Here is a 23,393-nt window from a genome sequence, read left to right as displayed (position 1 = left end):
CACGTCTTGTAAAGTACCAAGCGTTATTATGTGAAACTCCAGAAATTCAAATACAGGACAGTAAAAATCTGAATCCTGCAACTTTACTCCCAACCCCCACTTCAGTTTCTCATAAATGTGGGGAAATTATGGCAACAGTACATTCCAGCCGACCCGACTTACGCGACCAACCCTGGCAAGGAGCATGGACTTTATTCACTGATGGAAGCAGCCAGGTTATAAATGGAATCAGGGTCGCTGGGTATGCTGTAGTCTCCGAAGACGACATTGTTGAAGCCGAACCCCTACCCCCAGGGACATCAGCGCAAAAAGCTGAACTAATTGCGCTCACAAGGGCTCTGCAGTTGGCAGAAGGAAAAACTGTAAATATTTATACTGATTCAAAGTACGCTTTCCTTACGATCCAAGTGCATGGAGCTTTATACAAGGAACGAGGATTCCTAACTGCAGAAGGGAAACAAATAGCTAATGCATCGGAGATACATCAATTGCTAGACTCTGTATGGGCACCAAAGAAGGTAGCTGTCATGCATTGTAAAGCCCATACAGGGAGAACTGATCCCATCGCCAAAGGAAACCAATGGGCAGATAAGACTGCGAAAGAAGCAGCACGTGTGCAATCACCACATACTTCAACTCCCACTTGCCCACTTCTACAGTTCACGAATGAAACCCCCATTTATTCAGCGGAAGAAAATGATTGGGCACAAACTGAACAATTTCATCAGCAGGATGGGTGGTGGATTGTACAAGAAGATAGGGTATGGATACCCGACGCCCTGGCATGGACTGTTGTCAGAGAAGCCCATAATAAAACCCATCTCGGTCGAGATGCATTAGCAACACTGTTGGCAAAAACTTACTACATTAATAGACTCTTTCAGCTAACTAAATATGCTGTTAATCAATGTGTTACCTGTGCAAGGAACAATCCCAGAAATGGACCTGGTCCAGCCCCTGGACATATACTGCGAGGAACAACTCCGTTTCAAGTTTGTCAAATCGACTTCACCCACATGACTGCTTCAAAAAGATACAAAGCAATGCTGGTAGCTGTCTGTACTTATACCGGATGGATCGAAGCCATACCCACGCGAACTGAGACTGCCAAGGAAGTAGTAACATTGCTTCTCCATAAAATTTTACCACGATACGGATTACCACGGCAGATAAATTCAGATAATGGACCAGCTTTCACCAGTGAAGTCACGCGACGTCTGAGTCAAATTCTGGGCATCCGATGGCACCTGCACTGCGCCTGGAGACCTCAAAGTAGCGGAGCAGTTGAACGAGCTAACAGGACACTAAAAAATCAGCTCGCTAAATTGTGTCAGGAAACAAAGACTAAATGGCCAGACATCCTGCCATTAGCTCTACTACATGTCCGATGCACCCCCCGGAAGTCGGGTTTAACACCTTATGAAATGATGTACGCAAGGCCTCCACCTCTTCCATCTTTTCCTGAATCGCTGCAAATACAAGGGGAAATGTCTCTCAGTAACCAACTCAAAGGACTATATAACACAGTTATTGCGATTCAAAATTACACCTGCGACACTGAACCATTAGTCCTGCTAAACCCGATTCATCCATACCAGATCGGGAATTCGGTGTGGATAAAAGACTGGGATGAGTCTGATTCCCTCCAGCCCCGATGGAAAGGGCCGTACACTGTATTGCTAACTACTCCGACAGCTGTCAAAGTTTTTGGATGTCCTTCATGGATTCATTGGACACGTCTCAAACCAGCTTCAGCCAACTGGCAGGTCTCCAGGATTGGAGACCACAAATTAAGATTCACCCAAGGCAGGCCCAATGCTAGTCCTGAGTAAAAAGATATCAGTAACTGCAACTGAATATTAATGTGTCCATTTCTCTCCTTCCTTTCAGAATCCATTACTTATGAATGCAACCATCTACGTCATAAAGCAATGTCACAGATTCCGACTTCCAAGATCTACGTTGCATCCATCTTCTACATTCACTTACTACTCTTCTGTACACCGACTACCTCTGTTTTCCTGTCCTTGAGCAAGAATTGCACCGAATGTATCAAGCTAATTCGTACTACCACTCAAACTGGATTTCAAGTTGTCTCAACAATCATCCACCAATCTCAACCACCAACTTCCTGTGCCACACTACCTGCTTGCGCCCTGAATACTACTCAAGGCTATCAATCCTTCCATCGATGTTTAGAAACTGGCAAAGTCATCTGTCATACCCCAACCACTCCTAAGTACTACAACATCACCCTCACTGCAGGTCTACCAAAGAGCTACACATCAAGTATTGTCCCAGAAGGAAAGGGCATCTTGTACTACATCAACTCCACTAAGGTTCTTATGGGAAGTGAAACGATTGTCACAATAACGTTCGATGCCTGTGAAGCCATTGATAAACACCCAAATGCACTCCACTGTGGGTCTCAAGCCTGGAGAAATTCCTATGTCTACAATCACAAATACCTCTGCCCATACAACCGTGCAGCTAATCCATCCAGTTGGCTACCGTGCGGAGGGGACCTGACACTGTCAGGATGGGCTCTAGTTTGTGATTACACCGGTGGAGGTTACCATGGCTGCCACGGAATAGGACGGTTAACTGCAGTAAATGGTAATACAGTATCTATACAATGGCCTCTAAGAAGTGAAGGAATCCCTTGGCAAGATACTTGGGGATTTGGTATCGACGGAACTGGAAAAGACCCTATGACCTACATTACCATCACTCAGCGGAAAGACAAACCTCGTCCAATTATTCACCAGACTACTGTGGTGGGTTATCAATCCTTCTTCGATGAAATATCTCATGCCTCTGAGGAATTAAAGAAACATACAATTTCTCAACAAGTAAAAAACCTGTTTGTCAATTTGGCAGAAAACATAGCTCTCTCTCTCGAAGTCAAGAACTGTTTTGTATGTGGAGGAACAGATACAGGAGAGCAATGGCCATGGGAAGCCAAGGAAACATTCCAATCTGATCTTAACACCTTGAATACTACTGTAACCTACAACCGTAAATCTCATCCATATGAGTGGGCACTACAGACTGATGTTATTGGCAGACTATGTATCTCTCGACAACATTCACGCATCTATACCGTGCCTGTTGGAAATTCTCCATGCACAGGAGTTCTTACTGCCAACCTTACCACCCAGACATGGTGGCAGACTGAAAATTCTACCATGCCAACTCCCATCTGGACTGACTCGACTTTGAACAAGACATGGACAGCTGCAGGCGTTGCTACTACCGTTTTCAATGCTCCAGATGGTTATTATTATGTATGTGGACGAAGAGCCTATGAACAATTACCAACAAACTGGTATGGAACTTGCTTCTTGGCTACAATTCGGCCAAGTTTCTTCCTACTTCCCATCACTGCTGGAGAAACCTTAGGAGTTCCAGTATACAGTCCCATGAGACCCAACAAACGTCGAAGCACTCCTAAAGTATCCATAGGAGATTGGAAAGATCAAGAGTGGCCTCCTGAACGAATTGTACAATACTATGGTCCGGCCACCTGGGCTGAGGATGGTTCTTATGGATATAGAACACCTATCTATATGCTCAATCGAATTATAAGACTCCAAGCAGTACTGGAACTCCTGACAAATGATTCTGCCTTGGCTCTCAACATCTTAGCCAAGCAAAACACTAAAATTTTAACAGCTGTCTACCAAAATCGATTGGCTTTGGACTACCTCCTAGCCCAGGAAGGTGGTGTATGTGGCAAATTTAATCTTTCTAACTGTTGTTTACAGGTAGATGACAAGAGTAAAGTCATTGAGGAGATTACTGATCGAATGATACGCCTGGCACATGTACCAGTGCAGACGTGGACTGGAATCCTTGACTGGACAGGTTCCTTACCCAACTGGCTCACTTCCATTCCAGGCCTTAAAGAACTCCTCTTTCCTCTGATACTTCTTGTTCTGACCTGCATTCTATTTCCTATTTGTCTCCCTCTTATTTTTAGACATCTTCGATCCATGATTGAACATATTGCTGATCGGCGAGCAGCTGCTCACGTCATGATGATTAATAAGTATGTGTCTGTCTCCACATTCCCTTCATCTGATTCTTCCGACTACGACACTAACAATGATTCGGATACTGATTCTGATAAAGAGTACCTAACTACTAACCTCTAAGCATTACCATAATGGAGCCACCGTGTTGTTGGGGTAAGTCGGGCTACAAAGGGGGGTGACACCAATAGGGTTCACCCGTCTCAAACCCGTGAAGCAACCAACGACCTAACAACATATTAGGGCTCACATTCAATGTTACCGGTATTAATTCTTATTTGTCATTTCAGTTACTCTTCAGATATAAAGTGATACTTCTGCCTTCTCTTCAAAGTTGAAGTATCAAAGGGGGGAATGAAGGGGTTCAATTTCGTGACCCCCCCTGAAGTACGAACGAGCAACTGAACATCCTCCGACTAATCATGCCAGCAGTGAAACGCACAGCCATCTTGAACATACTAATATTTGCAACGCAAATGATACGTAATGCGTAGTGACGCAGTGGCGCACTAACTTTTAGCGTAACGTAACGTAACTCCATTTTGGAATAATACTTTGTATTGTATTAATACGAATGCCGATGTAAAATGTCTAACACGTCAATTAAATGACGAAACAATAGTCTGATCTTAAGCTACACCTACTAGAGGACCACGCTAGCTAATGCTTGTTCAGCAATTTGTGAAATGTTTGTTCAGCAAAAACCAGGACGCATGTGTGAAAGATAAGAGTTGTAAAGTGCATAAAAGTTTGCTCCGAAGGGGGCGTGGCATGCAGTTGTACTGAGCCTTTGTCTTAGCTGCATCTTGCTGGCAATAAAAGTCTATCTTTACGGATCAGTTGTCTGGACCTCCTTACTGACTAAAAAGAGACGGTTACAAAAACACTGGATATAATCACACTGCGGACTCTTTCCTGTTTGAGACTGAGTGAGTTTCTCCTCACTTGGGCACTGGCCTCTCTGTCTCCCTGTCTTTGTTTATCTGCTCATTCTGGCTGTCCTCATCCTCCTGAGGGCGGGTCTCCCAGCTTTCTTGTTCCTTCTTTGGAAAACCACATTTGTCTCCTTCCTAACCTGCCTCATTGCCTCTCAAAGCTATCCTGAAGGACTCCCCCATAGTTCCTCTGTATTCTTCAGATCTTGGATTCCCGGTAGGGTTTCCTCATCATCTTAAATTCGGCCCTCCTGGAGCCCGGGATGCTTGTCTCACAGTGGTTCGGTTCAGGTGCGAGTCCGATACCGAACTGCACTCTGCGGGGATCACTTGGACTCTGAGGGAGGCCCTCATTGCCGCAACATCCGTCAGCATTTTTATACCCATGGTCTTTGCATCATTTTTCAAAAGAAAAGCGCGCACTTCTAACCCAGGTGAACTTCAGAGAATCGTAGGGCTCACACCGGGTACCAGGCCTAAGCCTCAGGCACTGCCTGGCGTGCTCTTCCTCGCCCCCTTTGCTGGTTTCTCCTTCCTTCTAATTAAGGGACACGATGCTGGTGCTCCAGCATAAAAACTTTGCTGAGCTGCTTTCTTACCATGAACAGCACTGCCCGTGGTATAAGTCTCTTTGGTAAAAGTGTATGGCAACTCAAAAGTAGTACATCTGAAACCCTGTGGTCCTGTAATCTCGCCCTCAGCGGCTTTTCTTTATTCTTGCATAGCATCTGAAGCCTCCTGGGTAAAACTGTAACCGTGGGCCTCCTCTCCCAATTTGGGTTCCCTTCCACAACACCTGGGGTCCACTGCTTGATCACCAACTCTCCAATTTCCTCCTCTCCTTCTCCACTGTACCCTGATGGCACCTCCTTAACTCTGAGCCCCAGCACTTTTATGTCCAACAACTGCCAGACTGGAAAAAGGAATCCCTTGGGCTAAGATGTACCAAAATGACCAAGAAAACTTCTTCTCTTACTCCTTTCTGGGTAGGAAGGGTGGATACAAACAAAGGTCTCCTTCCAACAAAACTCACAGAGTAAATCACTGCAGAAATCCCGAGCGATACATTACCAAGCACTGGATGTGAGCAGGGAATTAATCTCTCAGACGCCTCGTGACGTCAGTCTGCACCGATTGCTTACGCTAGGCCTTCAGGCAGCACTTGTGGCCGAAGACGGACTCATGTGATGGGCTCGTGCTAACGACCGAGCAAGAAAGATGGAAGCTGCAGGAAGCTGGAAACTGGAAGGAAGCTGCAGGAAGCTGGAAACCTGCTGAATGTGCCGACGCCAGCAAAACAGGCAACGAAATGCAGACTCTGCAGGCTCACAGGGACATCTGCCTCTCTTTTTCTGTCTTACCCAAGCAACGAGAGCGAGTGGCACTAGTAAAAGACACAAACAAAAGCACAGGACCAGCAACGAGAAGGCCAAATGGAAAGAAGCCCAGTGTATGCCCATACGTCACCTGTGACTGACAGGCATATAAACTGCAAATGATCTAATAATGAGTTAGACCAAAAAAACACTACGAGAGGATATCCTGCAAGAATTTCCTGGTCTGCGAATGTCCGCCATCGCTCTCTTCATTCCGTGTGGCCCACCGGACTGCATTATCTGTATCAATAAACAGCAAGTCTGTCTTTCTGTTTGCATATGACTTTTGGAGATCCCTTGCGAGTGCATCTAACTAAATTGCTAAGAAACACATTACAAAGTACATGATCGCCTGATTGGCTTGTAATGTGCAGTCTTAGAATAAAACCTTAGGGGTGAATTTTAAAAGAGTTGTTCACGTTAAAAGGCTCGTGCTTGGCCCATTTACGTATATGGGCCCAGCACAACATAGAAACATAGAAATGACGGCAGAAGAAGACCAAACGGCCCATCCAGTCTGCCCAGCAAGCCACGCAGTTTATCCATTGTTTTTGTTTCCCCCCCCCCTCCTTTTTCCCCCTCCCCACCCGTCACTATTGGCTTCCAGCACCCTCCGGCCCCAACTCCCTTCCACCCCTCCACCATACAGAGAGTAGCGCCGTATCCGCATCCCGGTGAACATCCAGCTCAATCAGGGGTAGCATCTGCCGCAACAAGCAGGCCACACCCCTGCCCCATACTCTTACCCACCCCTGCTTTGTTTGTTTGTTTTTTGTTTTTGTTTTTTTTTGGAGATGGCAGCCCTCCGTGAAGGCGGAACACCAACCACTGGCCACTGGCATCCCGCTCCGTGAATGCCTCTGTGGCTACTGCCGCTCCGTGCAGTGTTTTGCTGCCTCCTCTTTATTTACGCCCACTAGACTTGATGGATCCACAGTGTTTATCCCACGCCCCTTTGAAGTCGTTCACAGTTTTAGACTTCACCACTTCCTCCGGAAGGACATTCCAGGCATCCACCACCCTTTCCGTGAAGAAATACTTCCTGACATTGGTTCTTAGTCTTCCTCCCTGGAGCCTTCCTCCAGGGAGGAAGGCTCCAGGGAGCAAGCAACTTTTATTTCAAAACTGGAAAAATATGCGCGCATGCGTATGCACAAACTACAGGGGCGGATTTGGGGCAGGTCAACATTTACACACGTAAATCCCAATTTTAAAACTGGCGAGCGCAGTGCGCGTCGGGCTGTTTCCTGCGCATATTTACTTCTGCTCGTTTTCAGGTGCAAGTCAGAATAAAACTTGTTATAGCCAAAAATTGGCTGGGTGAGGGGTCTGGGTACACTGGGGGGAGTGCAGGCTGAAGAGCCAGAGGGGTCTTGACGACCTAGAGATAGACTGGGCAAATTGGTGGACTATGTGGTCAAACTGGTTAGTTCCTTCACGCTCACATGGTATACAATATGCTGACTTGCACCTGTGAAAGCCGACAAGTTCTAAGGAAAGACACGCGAATAACGTTTCCTCGCGCAACCGCTTAAAATTAGGAGCACACATTCGCTCGCTAGGCTTATTTTATATTATGCACGCACACTTGCACGGACTATTTATAATTCCTGCATATGTGTGCTTGCTTGTTTTAAAGTACGTGGCTGGATAACTTCCTACTTAACAGGACATCTTCAAAAGATATCTGGTTAAGTAGTGCTGTAAATTAAACAAACAAGCAAAAAAAATAGAAGACACAGTAAATGGCCTCCGGCCTGATTTTCAAACTTTCCATACTGCCCTGTCGGGCCATGCACCCCCTACCCCCAATCTCCTTTTAAATTTAGTAAAAAAAATGTGCCTTGCCGCTGGTCCCTCTCACCCCTTGCAGTCTAAAGATGTGGTGTGCCAGACTCCCCACCCCCGAACCTCAGAAATCCCTGCTGGCACCGGGATATGCACTGACCCGCTCCTGATGCGCTCCGGCACAGCCTGTGCTGGAAGCGCGACCTGTGTTTGGTTCACACTTCCAGCGCAGCTTTTGATGAAAACCGAGCCGGAGCCTGCTGGGAGCAGGTCAGTGTGCAGGCCGCTCCCGGCAGGGATCTCTATGGTTCGGGGCGTGGGGGGGGAGAGTGTGCATCATCTTTAGACTATGGGTAGGAGGGACCGGTGGCATCAGCACTTTACAATTGTGATAGATCCACGGAAGGGGCTTGGGTGGGTACCACCTGCGGACCACGGTACATTTTGTCTTATAAGGGGCTTAGGGGTAGGGATGCATGATCCAAGAGGGCATTATAGAAAGATGGTAGGGAAGGCTGAAAACTGGGCGTGGGTCTTTTACTATTTCTTTTCTTTTAAAATTCACAGAGCTCCTTAACCAGATATCTTTTGAAGGCATCGGTTAAGTTTGAAGTTATTCAGCCACACAAGGCCAGACAACTAAAATCCTAACCGCTTACATTCAATCATAGCCAGTTAGGTTTTCTAGTTATCCGGATAACTTTAGACTGGATGTTTATCCCGCTGAATATACAGTTATCTGGCTAATGTGTCTGCTAACCAGCTTACTGAACATTACCCCCTCAATAAGCTGTATTTCTAGATCGTCTTTCCAAATTTTAGTTGGAGGCAGTTTTCAACATTTTTCCAGGAATAAGTCACTGCCCTGAAGGGCTTATAGTTTAAGTAGGTGGCTGAGGCAACCAAGGGCACAAGGAGTGTCGGGGGGATTTGAGCCTTGGTTCACAGCCTATATTGCTCCAACCACTAGGACCCTGTTTCCTCTGTATCCCTCTCTTCTCCTGGTGCTGGAAGTCTGTATCTACCCCTTGTAGATGGAAATCTGCTTTGATTTTAGCCCATTATGTCTCAACTTTTTTAGGAAGCTACCCTCTAAATAGGACACTGGGGCATAATGGGTTAACAGAGTAACTCACAGCTTCTCCCTGCTCTCCTGGCATTTCAGTGGCTGCTGCTGTGTTCTTAAGATAGAGAATTGCTCTTCATTCCCCCCCCCCCCCCCTCTTTTGAAGAGATTATTTATTTGATTTATATTTCGCCTTTCAGACACCTCAAAGCGGATTACATTCAGGTACGAACCCTGGATTAGTCGCATCACAAACTTGACCAAGAGCTGATGATTGCAAACTCATTCAAGTCAGACTTGGCCTCCCAAGTCAGCAATTTTGTTAACAAGATTTCTTGTATTTTCACAAGAGCCTCCAAGACGCTGCTCTGGCACTCTCTCACTCGATTTCCTTTTTCTCCATTTAACAGGGCAAATTTCATACACCCTACGGAGCGTGCAGTCCTCACAGCCGGTGGGCACAATGCAGGTACATTTGGACCCTCGCACTTTGAAGGTGATTTTCAAAGGAGTCACGTGTGCAAATGTAACTTACTGTCGTAGTAATTTTCAAAAGCCATTTACACACATAAAGTGTACTTACGCATGTAAAATCTATGGACAATTCAATGGCATATATTGTAGCAATTTTCAAAAGCCCACTTACACGCGAAAAGTGCATTTGTGTGTGTAAACCCAGTTTAAAGTGTGTAAATGCTTTTGAAAATCAGGCCCTTTGTGTCTACAAGAAAGCAGGTGCAAAGGACTCACTGGAAAACATGCTCAAAGATTTGAAAATTAAATCTCCACACTCCCTTTCTCTCCCCAAACCTCACGCTGCCCACTTTGACATGCGGGTAAAAGCCTGTGGGCTGTGAAACAATATGTAATATCCACATAGAGTGGGAGGTAGCGGGAGAGAATAATCAAATTGTGGTTTTTTGTAGGTGAATATGCATTTACCTTCATAAAAACTTTGGTTTACTGTCCTTTCTCCATAGGTGTTTTTCTGTTTGTTCGCTGTTGTCCTGCTTCCACAGCAGCCTTTCTATTTCTGTTTGCTAATACTGTGTTCATGCTTTTATTCTGTTTGCTGTTATATTGGCAACTGCTGGTCAGCCAGCACGTTCACTGCTTCTGCTGTATTCAGTGGAGCTGGCTCTCAGGGGTTAACCTCTGACTTGGAAGCAGAGTATCCTAGATGTTTTACCTCATGTTTTTCAGTCAGCTCTGGCCAGGCCTGTGTGATTCAGTGGCTAATCTAGCTAGACCTGCAGAATTATCCTCATTTTACCTTTCTTTATTTGTGTGGCCCAGACTGCACTGGTCGCTGTTATCACCAGTTTATGCCCAGTAATGCTGTTTATTTCTTGTGCCCGATAATAAACTTTGGAGTTGAAGAAGTGGCCTCCTTTTTCTGTGAGTAAAGAGTGAGTTAAGCTATCTGAGCCGTGCGTAGGAAATGCATAGCAGGAACAGAAGAGTTATTATCCTCTAACTATGTTATCAGCTTCCCCTCCTCTACCTCCGAGTCCCCCATATTTTATTACATGGCTGATTTGGGGCTTACCGCATTTACCTCCACTGGTTTTGGCTTGTGGGGGAGAGCTGTTTGCTTCCCCCATGCTATGAATGCTGGTCTCAGTAGGTCGAGGACAGCAGTACCTTTGCTGGGACGATATCTCCCATCCCCTCCGCAGAGTCTTGTCCTCACAGGTGCATCCCCAGTCACCAGGACCTCAAACTACTTTCACTGCACCAACCTCTCAGCCAAATTAATTCAAGTCCTATATCAGGATAATTCTTTCTTCTCCCTTGCTGTAGGCAGGCAGCCCTTCTGAGGAGGTTCAAACCTGCCTCCCAGACTCCCCAATCTCATTCTTAGCCAAGCCATTGCTTTCTAGGAGCACAGTGATGTCCAATTCATGTCCCTGTCGCATTTCTCTAGCTAACTTCTGGACTTTCTGCTGGACTTTCAAGCTGGAAAACAAATAATTTCCCTCTCCTGATATTCATTTCACAGCTCGATATCCCTCACTGTGGAGTCACCTAGCAGAGTTTGCTTAATTCGCTGGGCATCTCTGCCATGACGTTCAGCCCTGCTGTAGGGGCCTCCAATGGTTTCTCCTCTACCTCAAGTGTGTTAGAAGATTTTTGTACAGGAGCAGATCATGGGACACGGGGACAAGTCTGGAAGCCACGGTCTGTTTTCGCTGCAAGCCTCTTTCTTTGGGTGGGGGTGGATAAAAGGGTCATTAAATTGTTCTTTGCACCCACGTTAGTTCAGCCCTTAGTCTGGCAATTTCCTTCTTTAGCCCAGAGCTGTACACAGATCGAAGCTTTTACAAAATTTCTCTGAATACTGCAGCCGCCCCCTTCCCCCAGACATTGCACTGCACGATTCCCCCCCATTCCTGCAGTTGACTACATATCAATGACCTTGAGTATCCCAGCAGTGACAAAAGGAACTACGTGTCCTCAAAGTGCAGGCATGCCACACGGAGATCAGAAACTGTCCACCAAGAGCAGGAAGGAAGCAGGGCAAGTGGGAAAGAATAATCTTACCAGACCTGTAACTGAACAGCACGCCCAAACCGTAAAACAACCCAGCTCACCAAGAAGAGCTTACCCGCTAGTAGCAAAATGCAGTTTAGCTTTACGGAGAGGTCATCTTTTGTCGAGGTTACATCTGGGAACCTTCTCTTTGCCCTCTGGGCAGAGTCGTGGTGAATGAATTAATCTCTTCCTTCCTGCAGTGGCGCCCGCAGTAACCACTGCCACTCCACGGTGAACTTCCTGCCAAAGGACCCCCCAAATCCCATGCTCTCTTTCAAAAGACCTCTCCGTAAACGCCACTGGCAGGAGCCTAGGATGTAGCGTGTACAACAGGGCACAGTCTCGGACGCATGTGGGTTTTGGAACAAGCTGGAAAGACTGAATGAGACGAAGCCCCGCTGATTTCCATGTGAGAAAAGCTAGTTCATGGCCCCTTACAGCTTTGGTTCAATGCCAGCTGCTCTGATGCATCCTGGGCTCCTGGTGCAGTGCTGCTGGAAGGCAGGGTCCTTGGAGTGACCAGTGGCTACGCACTGGGTCCCGTTCTTAGGACCTCACCATTCACCTAACAAGGACAAGACCCTTTCTGAGGCTGGGGTCAGGAGATCCAGGGCTGCTGCCCTGTTTAGCAGCGCATCCAGCTCCATTACACAGAGCATGCACTACCTGCAGTCCGTCTGCATCAAGCGCATTAACAGGGTAATCTTCCTGCCCCCAGATCCCTTTCATATGAGTGCACTGGATCAAGAGTGATCAACAGGTTCCTCCAGTCCAGGGTTTTACCTGCTATGGGCCTGATTTTAAAAAGCATTTACACGCTTAAAACTGGGTTTTACAGGTGTAAATGCACTTTAACTGCAGAGGTGGGCTTTTGAAAATTGCTACAATCTATGCCATTGAATTGTCCATGGGATTTTCTCGCATAAGTGCACTTTCCGCGTGCAATTGGCTTTTGAAAATTACCCCCAAAGTATGCTTGAATCTGCAGTTCTTGCTTTTCTCTTATCAAAATCAGAACCACCGTCTCCAAACATGCAATGACGGTGAGACCAGGACTGGAACAACCTGTCGAAGGAACAGGTGGGGATGCAGTGGGGGAAAAAAAGAAAAACATAAAACAACCCACATTTGACACATAAAATACCCAAATCCCCAGGTTTTATCCACCGTATATACAATGGATCCCGTTCCCTCTCCGTTGTGGCCTATCACCTCCTTCCTGCTCCTCCAGGCTCACCTGACCCTGCGCCCCTTGGGACTCCTGTCCTGGAGAGATTCCCCTCCAGAAACGGCTTCTTTCCTGAATCTTACATTTCAAAGCTTGTAGTGGTGGGGAGAAATGAAAGGAGGGAGCAGGGACTCGGGCAGAATCCCAATAGCATGGAGAGTGGGAAAGGAAAGGGGAGAGGGAGAGAGAGAGAATTGGGACTGAGGAAGACACAAAAGCAACTGGAGCAGGGAACAAAGGGATGGAGGCGGCACTCAGAGACTCCTCAGCCGACGGTGCTGAGAGTCTTTACCATCCTGGGGGAGAGAGGCGCGAAGACAAGAAACAAATGGGCCGATACAGTAAGGACGCGTAAGAAACAGTGCGGTAGTGCCGGGTGCACCCTCGTTTGCTGCACACACATGTTAGTTCACAAGCCGCTCGATTCAGTATTCAAATTAGACGCAAATCCAAGCGGCGTCCAAAGCGCGTCAGTGAAGTGGTAGGCGTTCGCAATCCATTTTACTGTATAGAGCAGTATGCAGCGCCTATACAGTATCCAGGGTGCGCTGGTACCTGTCATTTCAAATGTCATTTGAAATGTCATTCCACCAGGTAAGTGGATGGTTCTTTTCTACAGACCTGCTGCCTTGAGCGCCCGGCTGGACGTCCAAGCCGCGACTTTGGACATCCGGCCGGGCGCTCAAGGCAGTGGGGCCTACAGGCAGGAAGTCCATGAACGGACGCTGCGACCTTGGAAGTCCGAGGTCTCGGCTTCCGTTCATGGACCTTCCCGCCTGTAGGCCCCGCTGCCTTGAGCGCCTGGCCGGACGTCCAAGCCGCGACCTTGGACGTCCGGCTGGGCGCTCAAGGCAGCGCGGCCTCCAATCATGGATGCCTAGATACAGACATGAAGGTCCATGAATGGACGCCAAGGTCACGGCTTTCGTTCATGGACCTTCCCGCCTGTAGGCCCCCACTGCCTTGAGCGCCTGGCCGGACGTCCAAGCCGCGACCTTGGACGCCCGGCCGGGCGCTCAAGGCAGCGCGGCCTTTGATCATGGATGTCCGGATACAGGCGGGAAGGTCCATGAATGGACGTCGCTGCTGCGACCTTGGACGTCTCTCCGCGTCCGTAGAGGCATCCGTAGAGGCGTCCATAGAGGCGTCAATGTCTCCGCTGGACCCGGAGCCTCAGGACGCCTAGCGGATGCCCATCTCTCCGACGTCCATAAAGGAGTCCATGTCCGGAGCCTCAGAGGCGCCCAAAGATGGATGGATGGTACAGTTCAACCGAAACATATCACATACCTCCTCCGGTCTTGCTGCTGGGTTCTCTGGTCGGATGGGTTCTCCTTGCTGCTGGGCTCCCCTGTTCGCATCTCCAATCTGCCGAGCATTTTGAGCGTTTCTCATTCAAGCATTTCTCATTCTGCTTCTCAACCGAATGAAAAATAGCGCCAGAGCAATAATATACATTTTGTCCATGGCTCTGTCTGATACGAAGCTGACTGAACACCACACTAATGCCAGGATTAGGGTAGGCGGTAAATATGCAGGTTAAAGATGCGGCAAATAAGCTGGTTAAAAAGGCGATAATCTGGGCGCACGATATTGTATCGGAGGGAATAGCTAAATCGATCATTAACATATCATATACATGCGATGGGCGGAGATGGATACATGTCCATTTGGGCAAGCGGTAAGGACGCGTAAAACCGGATACTGAATCACGGGTTAGCCTTACGCGTCCAAATATTGCGTCCAAAACAGGTTAAAAACAGGGTAACCGCGGCCGCGCTTTACTGTATCGGCCCGCAAGTGAGAAAGGCAGGAGCGAGCAACTGCAGCAGGAAACTCTAAGGAAAAAAGACAAGGAGAGAGAGGGGGTAAGAGCAGAAAAAGGTAAGAAGGGAGGATACTTAGTAGAAAGAGGTAAAGACAAAGCCTGAGGTACTGCAGTGAGAAGAGTGAATGGGCAGAGGGGATGGACCCCTGCCAGATTCAATTTATGTTTAAACAGAGAAAGGGAGACAGAGAGAGAGGAGAGAGATTGAAAAGGAGAGAGAAAGGATGGTGGGAGGGAAGCTGGTGAGAGAGAGAGACATTGTGGATGAGATATGGACATTCTAAGAACTTTCCGCATTAATCTGATGGTGCTGGGGAAATGATGAAATCAGGAACGCATGGGTAAATTTTCCTGCCAGAGACGTCACCCGCAGTGTAAGATTTACATGAGCGTTATCAGTGACAGGAGAGGCTCCCTCCTCATCCACGTCCAAGACAGAACTGCTCATTCTATCGGAGCTAAAAGGAATCCAAAGGCAAGAAAGGTGTTATGACTTCAGCCTTCTGATTGTCCACGCAGTACCATCAGTACTGGAATGTAATCCACTTTGAAGTGCCTGAAAAAGCAGAGTAGAACTCAAATAATAAAGAAATCAATCCACACTGTGCCCAGGGACGGTCCTTCCCACAGCTAGAAAAACCAGAGGCATTTATCTCGCCAGATAGCAAGAAAGAAATGGAGGGCTACGCCTCTGCTGGCTGAGAGAGAAGCAGGGGGAGGCCCTCTCGGTGCAGGAGGAGTAAGTTGGGTGCAGTCTCATTTCCACCCTCGGTGATCTGCCCACAGGGTTACAGAGCTCCTTAGCCCCTGCTCTACGCCAACGATCTGGCTATGTTATCCTCCATCCCAGAAGGCCTACAAGAGAACCTAAACCTGCTAGAGATCTACTGCAAATCACAGGCCCTACAGGTGAACCTGGAAAAGACAAAATCATGGTTTTCCAGAAAAAAAAAAATCAAACAATTTGCAACACTAATTCAAATTTTTAGCTAAACAACTAAAAAGTTGAGCATACCATAGCTGATGCATAAGTTGGCCTGACACTAACCGCATTTGGGAGTTTTAAACTGGCTATAAAAATAGTATAAGAGCCCTGTATGCAATAAAGTAACCCCTGGCCAGTTTCAAGCCTCCAGTAAAACTACCATTAAAATTATTTGATAGCATCACTCAATCAATTCTCTTACATGGGAGTGAGGTCTAAGGTTGATTATTAATTCCAACCTACACAGAAGCTCTGCACCACCCATGCTGGAAGCACACACTCCATGTCCACAGAAATGCTCCTAAAAACCGGTTGCACAGCAGAACAAGGATGCTTCCCTTTACTGCTCACCACAGAGAATAAAGAAATATTCAAGTTCTGGTGACTCCCAGGAACAGTGGCACAGACTCCCTGCATGAAGTAACATAGCACCCTCCCAAAATATGCTCGGTACTTAAGTAACAAACTTGATGTATGAAAACAGCACTAACTGCCACGACCAAAACAATAACAACCCTAGCCATGATAAGGTAGCACTGAAAATATTAGAAAGGCCCTAAAACACCAATACACCTCCTCCTGGGAGGTGTAGATTGGAGAACAGAATGGTACTGTCGGCGGCTCGTAGGGCCATCCTGTGAACCACCTTACTCATCCCGACGCCACCAAACAGCCAAGCTCTCTTCCGTGGCTGGACGCTGCCATGGCCGTTGCTCATTCTGGTCTCCCTAGGCGTGCGCGTGACTGCCCTCTACAGAATTAAAGGGTGGGAAATGCCTGTGGCACCCACTGATGATGTCGGCAGCCTCAGCATATATATATATATATATATATATCTAGGGCTCTTGGGACTCTCCACCTTGCCTCAGCAACAGACCTTCTGGTGTGCCTTGTGTCCCAGTGTGCGTTGCTATTCCTGTGTTGTCTCCTTCCCTTATCTTGTTTGTCTCCTTGTCCTCACCTGATCCCTTCAGCTTGACTTCCCAGATTCTGACCTTGGCTTAGACCCTGACCATCTGAGATCGTTGCCTGGACCTGACCCCCTGCTTCAGACTTGACTTCGCTCTGTCTGCCGCCTGCCCTGACATCCAGCTCGTTCTTCGTCTCCATTGTCTGCCACCTGCCTCGACTCTCGCCTTGCCTTGGGTCTCTCGTCACTAGATAGCCCCAAGGAGCCACCTAAGACCTGCTGGCCACCAGAACCCAAGGGCTCAACCTGCAGGGAAGGCAGCTGGTATAGGCGAAGCTCCAGTCAGTCCCACCACAGGGCTTCTCCACCAGCTGCTGGTGTAGGCCTAGTGGGCTTCTCACTGGGCAGAGCCAACTACACCGCAGCACCAAGGGTCCACTATTCTTGCAGATGATACACAGAACAAGCTAGACTGCTGCAGGATCCCTACACAGAACCTACACATTAGCAGAATCTCTCACCGTGGTCACAAATGCAAAACACAGACAGACCCTCACCTAATACAGATACAGAAAGATGCAGACAAAGACTGAACTGACCAAACACAACAGGGTCCAGCCCCAGAACCGGGAATCATCCATTCCAGAATTTTCAGGGTTTTTTTTTTCCATTTTCTCTCTTTTATGAACTACTTTGGACACATGGGTACAAAAAAAATGTCATGAAAATTGAATCTTTGAGAGAGAAAAATGGAAGCAATCTTCTCACCCCCTTCCCATGCCCCACGAGCAAAATCGGCTGGCACTTCTCTAACACATAAGGCGGCCACCTGACCCAGGTCAATCCTGGCTGGTCCAGGCCTGGTATTGCCTCGCTGCGTTGAAGGACATGTGGCTCCAGTAACCCTAAGCAAGGCTGGACCATAGAAGCAAAGGGGCAAAAACCAGGAGCAAGCTCGGACAGACCAAGATCATGAGGCAACCCTACTGACAGGTACAGAGAGAGGGGTACAGATGGGGGTGGCAGAGATACAGAGGCTGTCTTCTCTCTCCTGGGTGTCTTCGGTGAGGGTCTCTTAAGGTCTCACACCCTCCCTCCTCTCTCCTTAGGATTCCCCCCTCCTCCCCTCCTCCCATTCCATGCCTGTACAATCCCCAGGGTGACTGGGGCTCCGTCTCTACTTTATTTTATATACTCAGCACCCAGGAACTTTTATCTAAATAGGATTTTATTAATGGACAAAGCAGTAAAGAATTACAGCCCTCTGCAGTCCCTGCCCCATTGCTGTTAATCTGACACATGCACAGACAGGGCTTTTAATAAAAGGTTATCACCGCATGGTCAGAGAAGTGCCCGTGCTGTGCAGCGGGAGAGCCCATCAAACCCTCACCCAGGGTCCCGCCTCCACGCTGGCTCAGCTGTGTTACAAGCCCCAAGGTTATTGTCGAGTGAGGTTTATGTATTATTTTTAATCATTTATAGCTATTAAAGGTATTGGTACATAGTGTGGAGAGAGGTGATGATATATGATAAGGGTTAGGAGAAAAACTGTGATTATTCCACTGAACTGGCTTAATGACAAAGCAAAAGAGGCTGAGAGCTAAGGAGGTGGAGACCTCAAACTCAGCTTTTCTGGATTTTTTCTACTCTGAATTAGACCCATAGTGTAAAAGCTTTATTACCTGGATTTTAACAAGCAGGGAGAAGAAGAAGAAGAGACAAAGAGCTGTACAGACTGAGGGAGACAGAGAGCGATTCGGAGCTTTGGAGAGTGAGAAAGACAGTCTCCTGAGAGTGCCACGCACCTTTTAACTCTCGTCGGTCTCGATACCACCGAAGAGTTGCCGCGGGCTTGGTCCTAGGGTGCCACGCACGTCAGCTCCACCTCGCGCCCTTCTACAGCCTGCTCCTTTACCTCCACCAGGGGGTTCTCAGGTGGCACTGTGGGGAAATGGTCGGGGGTCACAGCGATATACAGCAAGCAGAGCATCGGTTTCAGGGGGGGGGCGGACATGGGGCCCCCAGTTATACACAAGAAATCTAGGACCCAGGTGTGTGTGGGCCACAAAGAAGAAAAAGCCAACCCAGGGTGAACTGGCTGGCCAGCCTCTGTGAAGGGCTGTCAGGGAAGCCCGCGGGCCAAGCACCCGCTGCCAGCAGCAGCTCCAGTGGCTGGATTATAACAGGGTGGACTGGCCAAACGCCAGTGGGGGAGGGGGGGGGGTACTGACTGCTGCATGGCCCTCTCCAGGGCAGATTGAGAACATGCTCATATCTCTGGGCTGAAAGCAGCAAGACGGAACCAGCATGGGGTCTACGGGCCTGCAGCAGCCCATCCCTCCCATGGGTTTCCTTAATGACACCAAGGGTGTGTGAGTCCCCTGCTGGGTCTGTCTCCCTGCTATCAGCCTGAAAACCTGTGCTCAGGAGGCAAGAGGGGACAGAATGAAGGAGTGGGGGCTGGGGGTGTTGCTATTTTTGGAAGGTCACTATGGGGCAGTAAAATTGGAAGGCAGGAGGAGGGGTAGCGAACAGTAAAAACTGGAGGGTTGTGGAGGGGCACTAAAAATTGGAAAGAGGTGAATTAAAAATTTGGACTGTGGATGAGAGAGGGAGGAGGCAGTAAAAACTGGAGGGTCCTACTGGGAGGGAGAGGGCAGGAAAACAAGCAGTAAATATTGGAAGACTGGGGGAGGAGGACAATGGTGGTGAGATACAGCACAATAAAAATTGCAGGACTGCCTGAGAGTGAGGGGAGGGAATAAAAAATGGAGGATCAATGGAGAGAGGAGGAAATGAAAACTGGAGAATGAGGGCAGGGGGTCCCCAAATGTACGCATTGATTCCTGGATGCTAGAGAGCCCCAGTAATGCCCCTGTAGTCTGTGTATCATCAGAGGTGACCCCCCCACCTCCTCACCCGGGGATTTGGGGGATGGGGGAGGAGGCACCTGGGTGGGGTATAAATCAGCCCCTGCAGGGAGTATAATATGAGTGTCAGAGGGAGCTGCAGGGAGAGGACGGGGTTCATGGTAATGTACAGAGCACATACATGAGAAAGGGCAGGGGTCACAGTTATACACAGGGACTGGGGGGAGCCGCAGCCACGCCTCCCTCCCTGTAGCTGCCTCACCCAGCACGGTCAGCGTGGCAATCTGATGGTACGTGTCCTCCGTGTACAGTTGGCAGAAGTAGCCCCCCTCATCTTCCAGCTTCACGTTGGACAGGCGGATCTTAACCTGCTTCTGGGTGAATTCCTCAAGCTGGAACCGCTCATCCTTCAGTGCTGAGGAGATGGGGAGGGAGACAGACAGCACTCGTGAGGTTTAGTCACACGCCCTGCCAACTGTCAGTAAATTTACAGACTAATAAAAATGCACAAACAAACAAACAATGACAAGTCCGCAAAAATAATTTCACGCCATGAAACACATCATAAGTGACAGGGCTCGGACTGCGTGAGGCTGCACTACTCAGAGTTGGGAACACCAGTGCGCCTCTGTGTATAGAGGGGGTCAATGTTAGCATAGCAAATCCAGCTGTGAACAAAATGGCAGTGCTACAACAGTGTGTCCTCATAAAAGTGAGGCTGTCAGTAAACATCTGGAAGACAGTCAATAAATCAATAGTTTAATGAGCTAGAAACCCTGCTGTCACACTGTACACCTGCCAGGATCTTTTAAAGGGGAGCCTGCAATATCAGCCTGACAGTGGGGGAAGGCGGGGTGGACTCATCCTGGGAAGGGGATTTCTTTCAGTGGGTAACAGGAGTTAATTAGGGTGGCACCCACATCAGGAGTTTGTTGTTGTCAGTGTGCTGCTGAGGGGGGACGAGGGAGGTGACCTCTGGCTTCGATTAAGGGAAAGTCTTGCAAGGGTGAAAGTGGTAGAGAACACGGCCTGGCACAGGCTGAAGGTGCTGATGGTGGAAGTCAGCACTGTACAGCACCTCATAAAAGTCTTCACACCTCTGAGCATTTTTCATATTCTGCTGTCTACAAAATACCAATCAAAGTAGGAGTTTGTTTGACTGATCTACACAGCATACAATAATTAAGAAGAAAAAATACCCAAAATCTTGATAGTGTAAGTCATAGCAAACCCAAATTCAAAATGCTTCCTTAATAAGTGAAATAGAGCCCACCGTGCCCAGTCCCAGTAGTTGAGCTGATTTGAATACTTCTGGGTGAAGAATCAATCAGTTTCTGTTATACGAAGTGAATCTGAAGCAAAGGTCACAACATGGCAACCAAGGAGCTGCCGAAAAAACTCCGGGATAACCTTATTCAAAGGTACAGATTAGGGGAAGGCTGTATAAAATGTTTGAATCGCCCGTGGGGCACTGTCACGTCCATCACTGTAAAGTGGAAACAGTTTGGCACCAACAAGACACTGCCCCGATCAGGCCATCCTTCCAAAGTCTGTAGCTGTGGGTTAAGGAAACGGCTGCAGAAGGTCACTGTGAGGCCAAAGATTACTTTAAAAGAACCAGAGAGGTCTCTGGCTGAGACTGGGGAAAATGGTGATCATTCAACAATTTCAAGATTATTCCACAAACATGGCTTCTGTTGGAGGGTGGCAAGAAGGAAGCCACTGCTGAAGGAAAGCCATATCATGTGACAAATAGCGTTTGCAAAGAAACCTTCAGGGGTCACTACATGCATGTGGGAGAAGGTTTTGGGGTTTGGTGAGACCACAGTGGAGTTTTTTGGTCTCAATGCTAAGCGCTATGCGTGGCGTAAAACAAACACAGTACATCGCCCTGCTAACCCCCTCCCTACAGTAAAGCCTGGTGGTGGCACCATTATGTTGTGAGGATGCCTTGCAGCAGCGGGGAGAGGAAGGCTTGTGAAGATCAAGGGAAAGATGGATGGACCTGTCCAAGTCTGCCATAGATCTGGGAATGGGGAGAAGATTCACCTTGTCGCAGGACAATGATCCTGAGCACAAAGAAAAAGCAACGATGGAGTGGCTCAGCGAGAAGAAAGTGAATGTCCTCGAGTGGCCCAGGCAAAGCCCTGACCTGAATCCAATAGCAAATCTGTGGCAGGACTTGAAGAGTGCAGTCCAGTGCCAACTGGAAAGAGCTTGAGTTCTTCTGCCAAGAAGAATGGGCAAAAGCTGCACCATCCCATGTGTACGGTTGATGGACACGAATCCTAAACATCTGCTGCAAAAGGGGCTTCCGCCAAGTATTAAGGGGTGTGAAGACTTATGTAATCAAGAGTTTTGGGTTTTTATTCTTAATTACTTTTGAATATTTCTATAATTGTTCTTTGTAGAATGAAAGTATGTTATGTATATCAGTGAAACAAACTCCTACTTTAATGCATTTTGATTTGTGTTATTTAGACAGTAAAATGTGAAAAATGCATAAGGGTGGGAAAACGTTTACAAGGCACTGTATGAAATGTAAACATGCTTGGAACAGTGGTGGGGAACAGGAGTGAGAGGTTATTAGAAGACATGGGAGGAGCTGGTACTGCTTCAAGGATGGGGATTTACACGCTCCTTGGCAGATGGGATGGGCCCAGTGGGTCTTATTTGCTGTATTTTGTCACTTGTCAATGGTTACAGTGTTTTTTTCGCCTTCTAGAAATGGTTGCAAGGCGATCCGGCAAGGCTTCCCTCCCAAGACCTCAATGGCTGACACTGCAGGATTCCCTGCCCTAGAAACTGAGAATGCCAGCCTGTCTCCCCACGGTGCAACCTCCCAGGACTCACAAACAGCATCAGATTCCTCCGTGATGCCTCTTAAATGCCAGATCATTTTATTACGATTCAGGGATGCAGAGAGATTCTTCTTAATATGTTATTTCATAGATTCAAGTGAGGAAGGAGAGTCCCTGTGTCCTCCTCCCTGTGACTGGATTCCGCACCACAGGCTGGGAATATGTGGGATAGGGGCCAGATGGATCCCCCCCACACACACACACACACCACCCCCATGATAAATCACTTCACTTCCCTTCCACAGCTTTCCCATCGCATGCTGGGGAATAATGCAAACAAAAGAGGAGCGATGAAAAAAGTGAAATCTCATCATGACAGAACAGTGTCGGACATAAATCTGAACTTCTGGCAGCAGCTTCAGCGGATGTTTCAGATAAAATCAGATCTAGGGATGGATTAGCAGAAGATGCGTTAACTGATGCTATTGCTGTGTCACTGCTAGAAAGACTGTTTATTATTATTATGGTGTCTCAGGTTTTGCTATGGTTTTAATCCTGCAGGATGCATGCAATGCTGACGAACCCCACCTCAGTCTGTTATTTTATGTATAGCATTGTCCCATGCAGATCATCCTCTCCATCAGGAATGCTTCCAGTCTGTGATAAGGGTTTCGTCCCATGCGTAGTCCCTATACTGTGCTTACTTTTGTGTGTAGGCCTCTGAGTCTATTGCACTGCCAGTGATGAACCTATCCCAGTTGCATAATACATGCACATGTGGTCCCCTGTGTGTTATGTTCAGACGTGCTGCTGAAGGCAGGCAGACAGCTGAAAGTAATTAACCAGTGTCCCATGTGTGGTACAAAGCATGAGCAGATCACAGGCAGTTGGATCAGTCTGTGTAAAATATTCATCTGTAGCTACCTTACAGGAAGAAAGTGAGGGGCTGGCCACAAAGCCTGGCTCCAAGCTAGCCTGCATTGAGAGAAGCTGATGAGCCCCAGGCTGAGCTTGCAAGCTCTGCTCCTCAGGGCCTG

The 23,393-nt window shown here is 47.9% G+C and overlaps 1 protein-coding gene across 1 annotated transcript in view; it reads right to left on the bottom strand.

Annotated features, from left to right (window-relative positions):
- The window catches only part of CADM4 (cell adhesion molecule 4), a 300,944-nt gene that overhangs the window by 71,407 nt on the left and 206,144 nt on the right, over positions 1–23,393 (bottom strand). The window contains 3 exon segments of the mRNA XM_029577123.1: positions 18,491–18,548; positions 18,550–18,626; positions 19,818–19,970. Of these exon segments, the coding sequence (XP_029432983.1) occupies positions 18,491–18,548; positions 18,550–18,626; positions 19,818–19,970 (288 nt within the window).

This window comes from Rhinatrema bivittatum, chromosome 14 (assembly GCF_901001135.1).
Source record: "Rhinatrema bivittatum chromosome 14, aRhiBiv1.1, whole genome shotgun sequence".
In the NCBI taxonomy this organism is placed as follows: domain Eukaryota; kingdom Metazoa; phylum Chordata; class Amphibia; order Gymnophiona; family Rhinatrematidae; genus Rhinatrema; species Rhinatrema bivittatum.
This window is presented reverse-complemented; position numbering and strand designations above follow the sequence as displayed.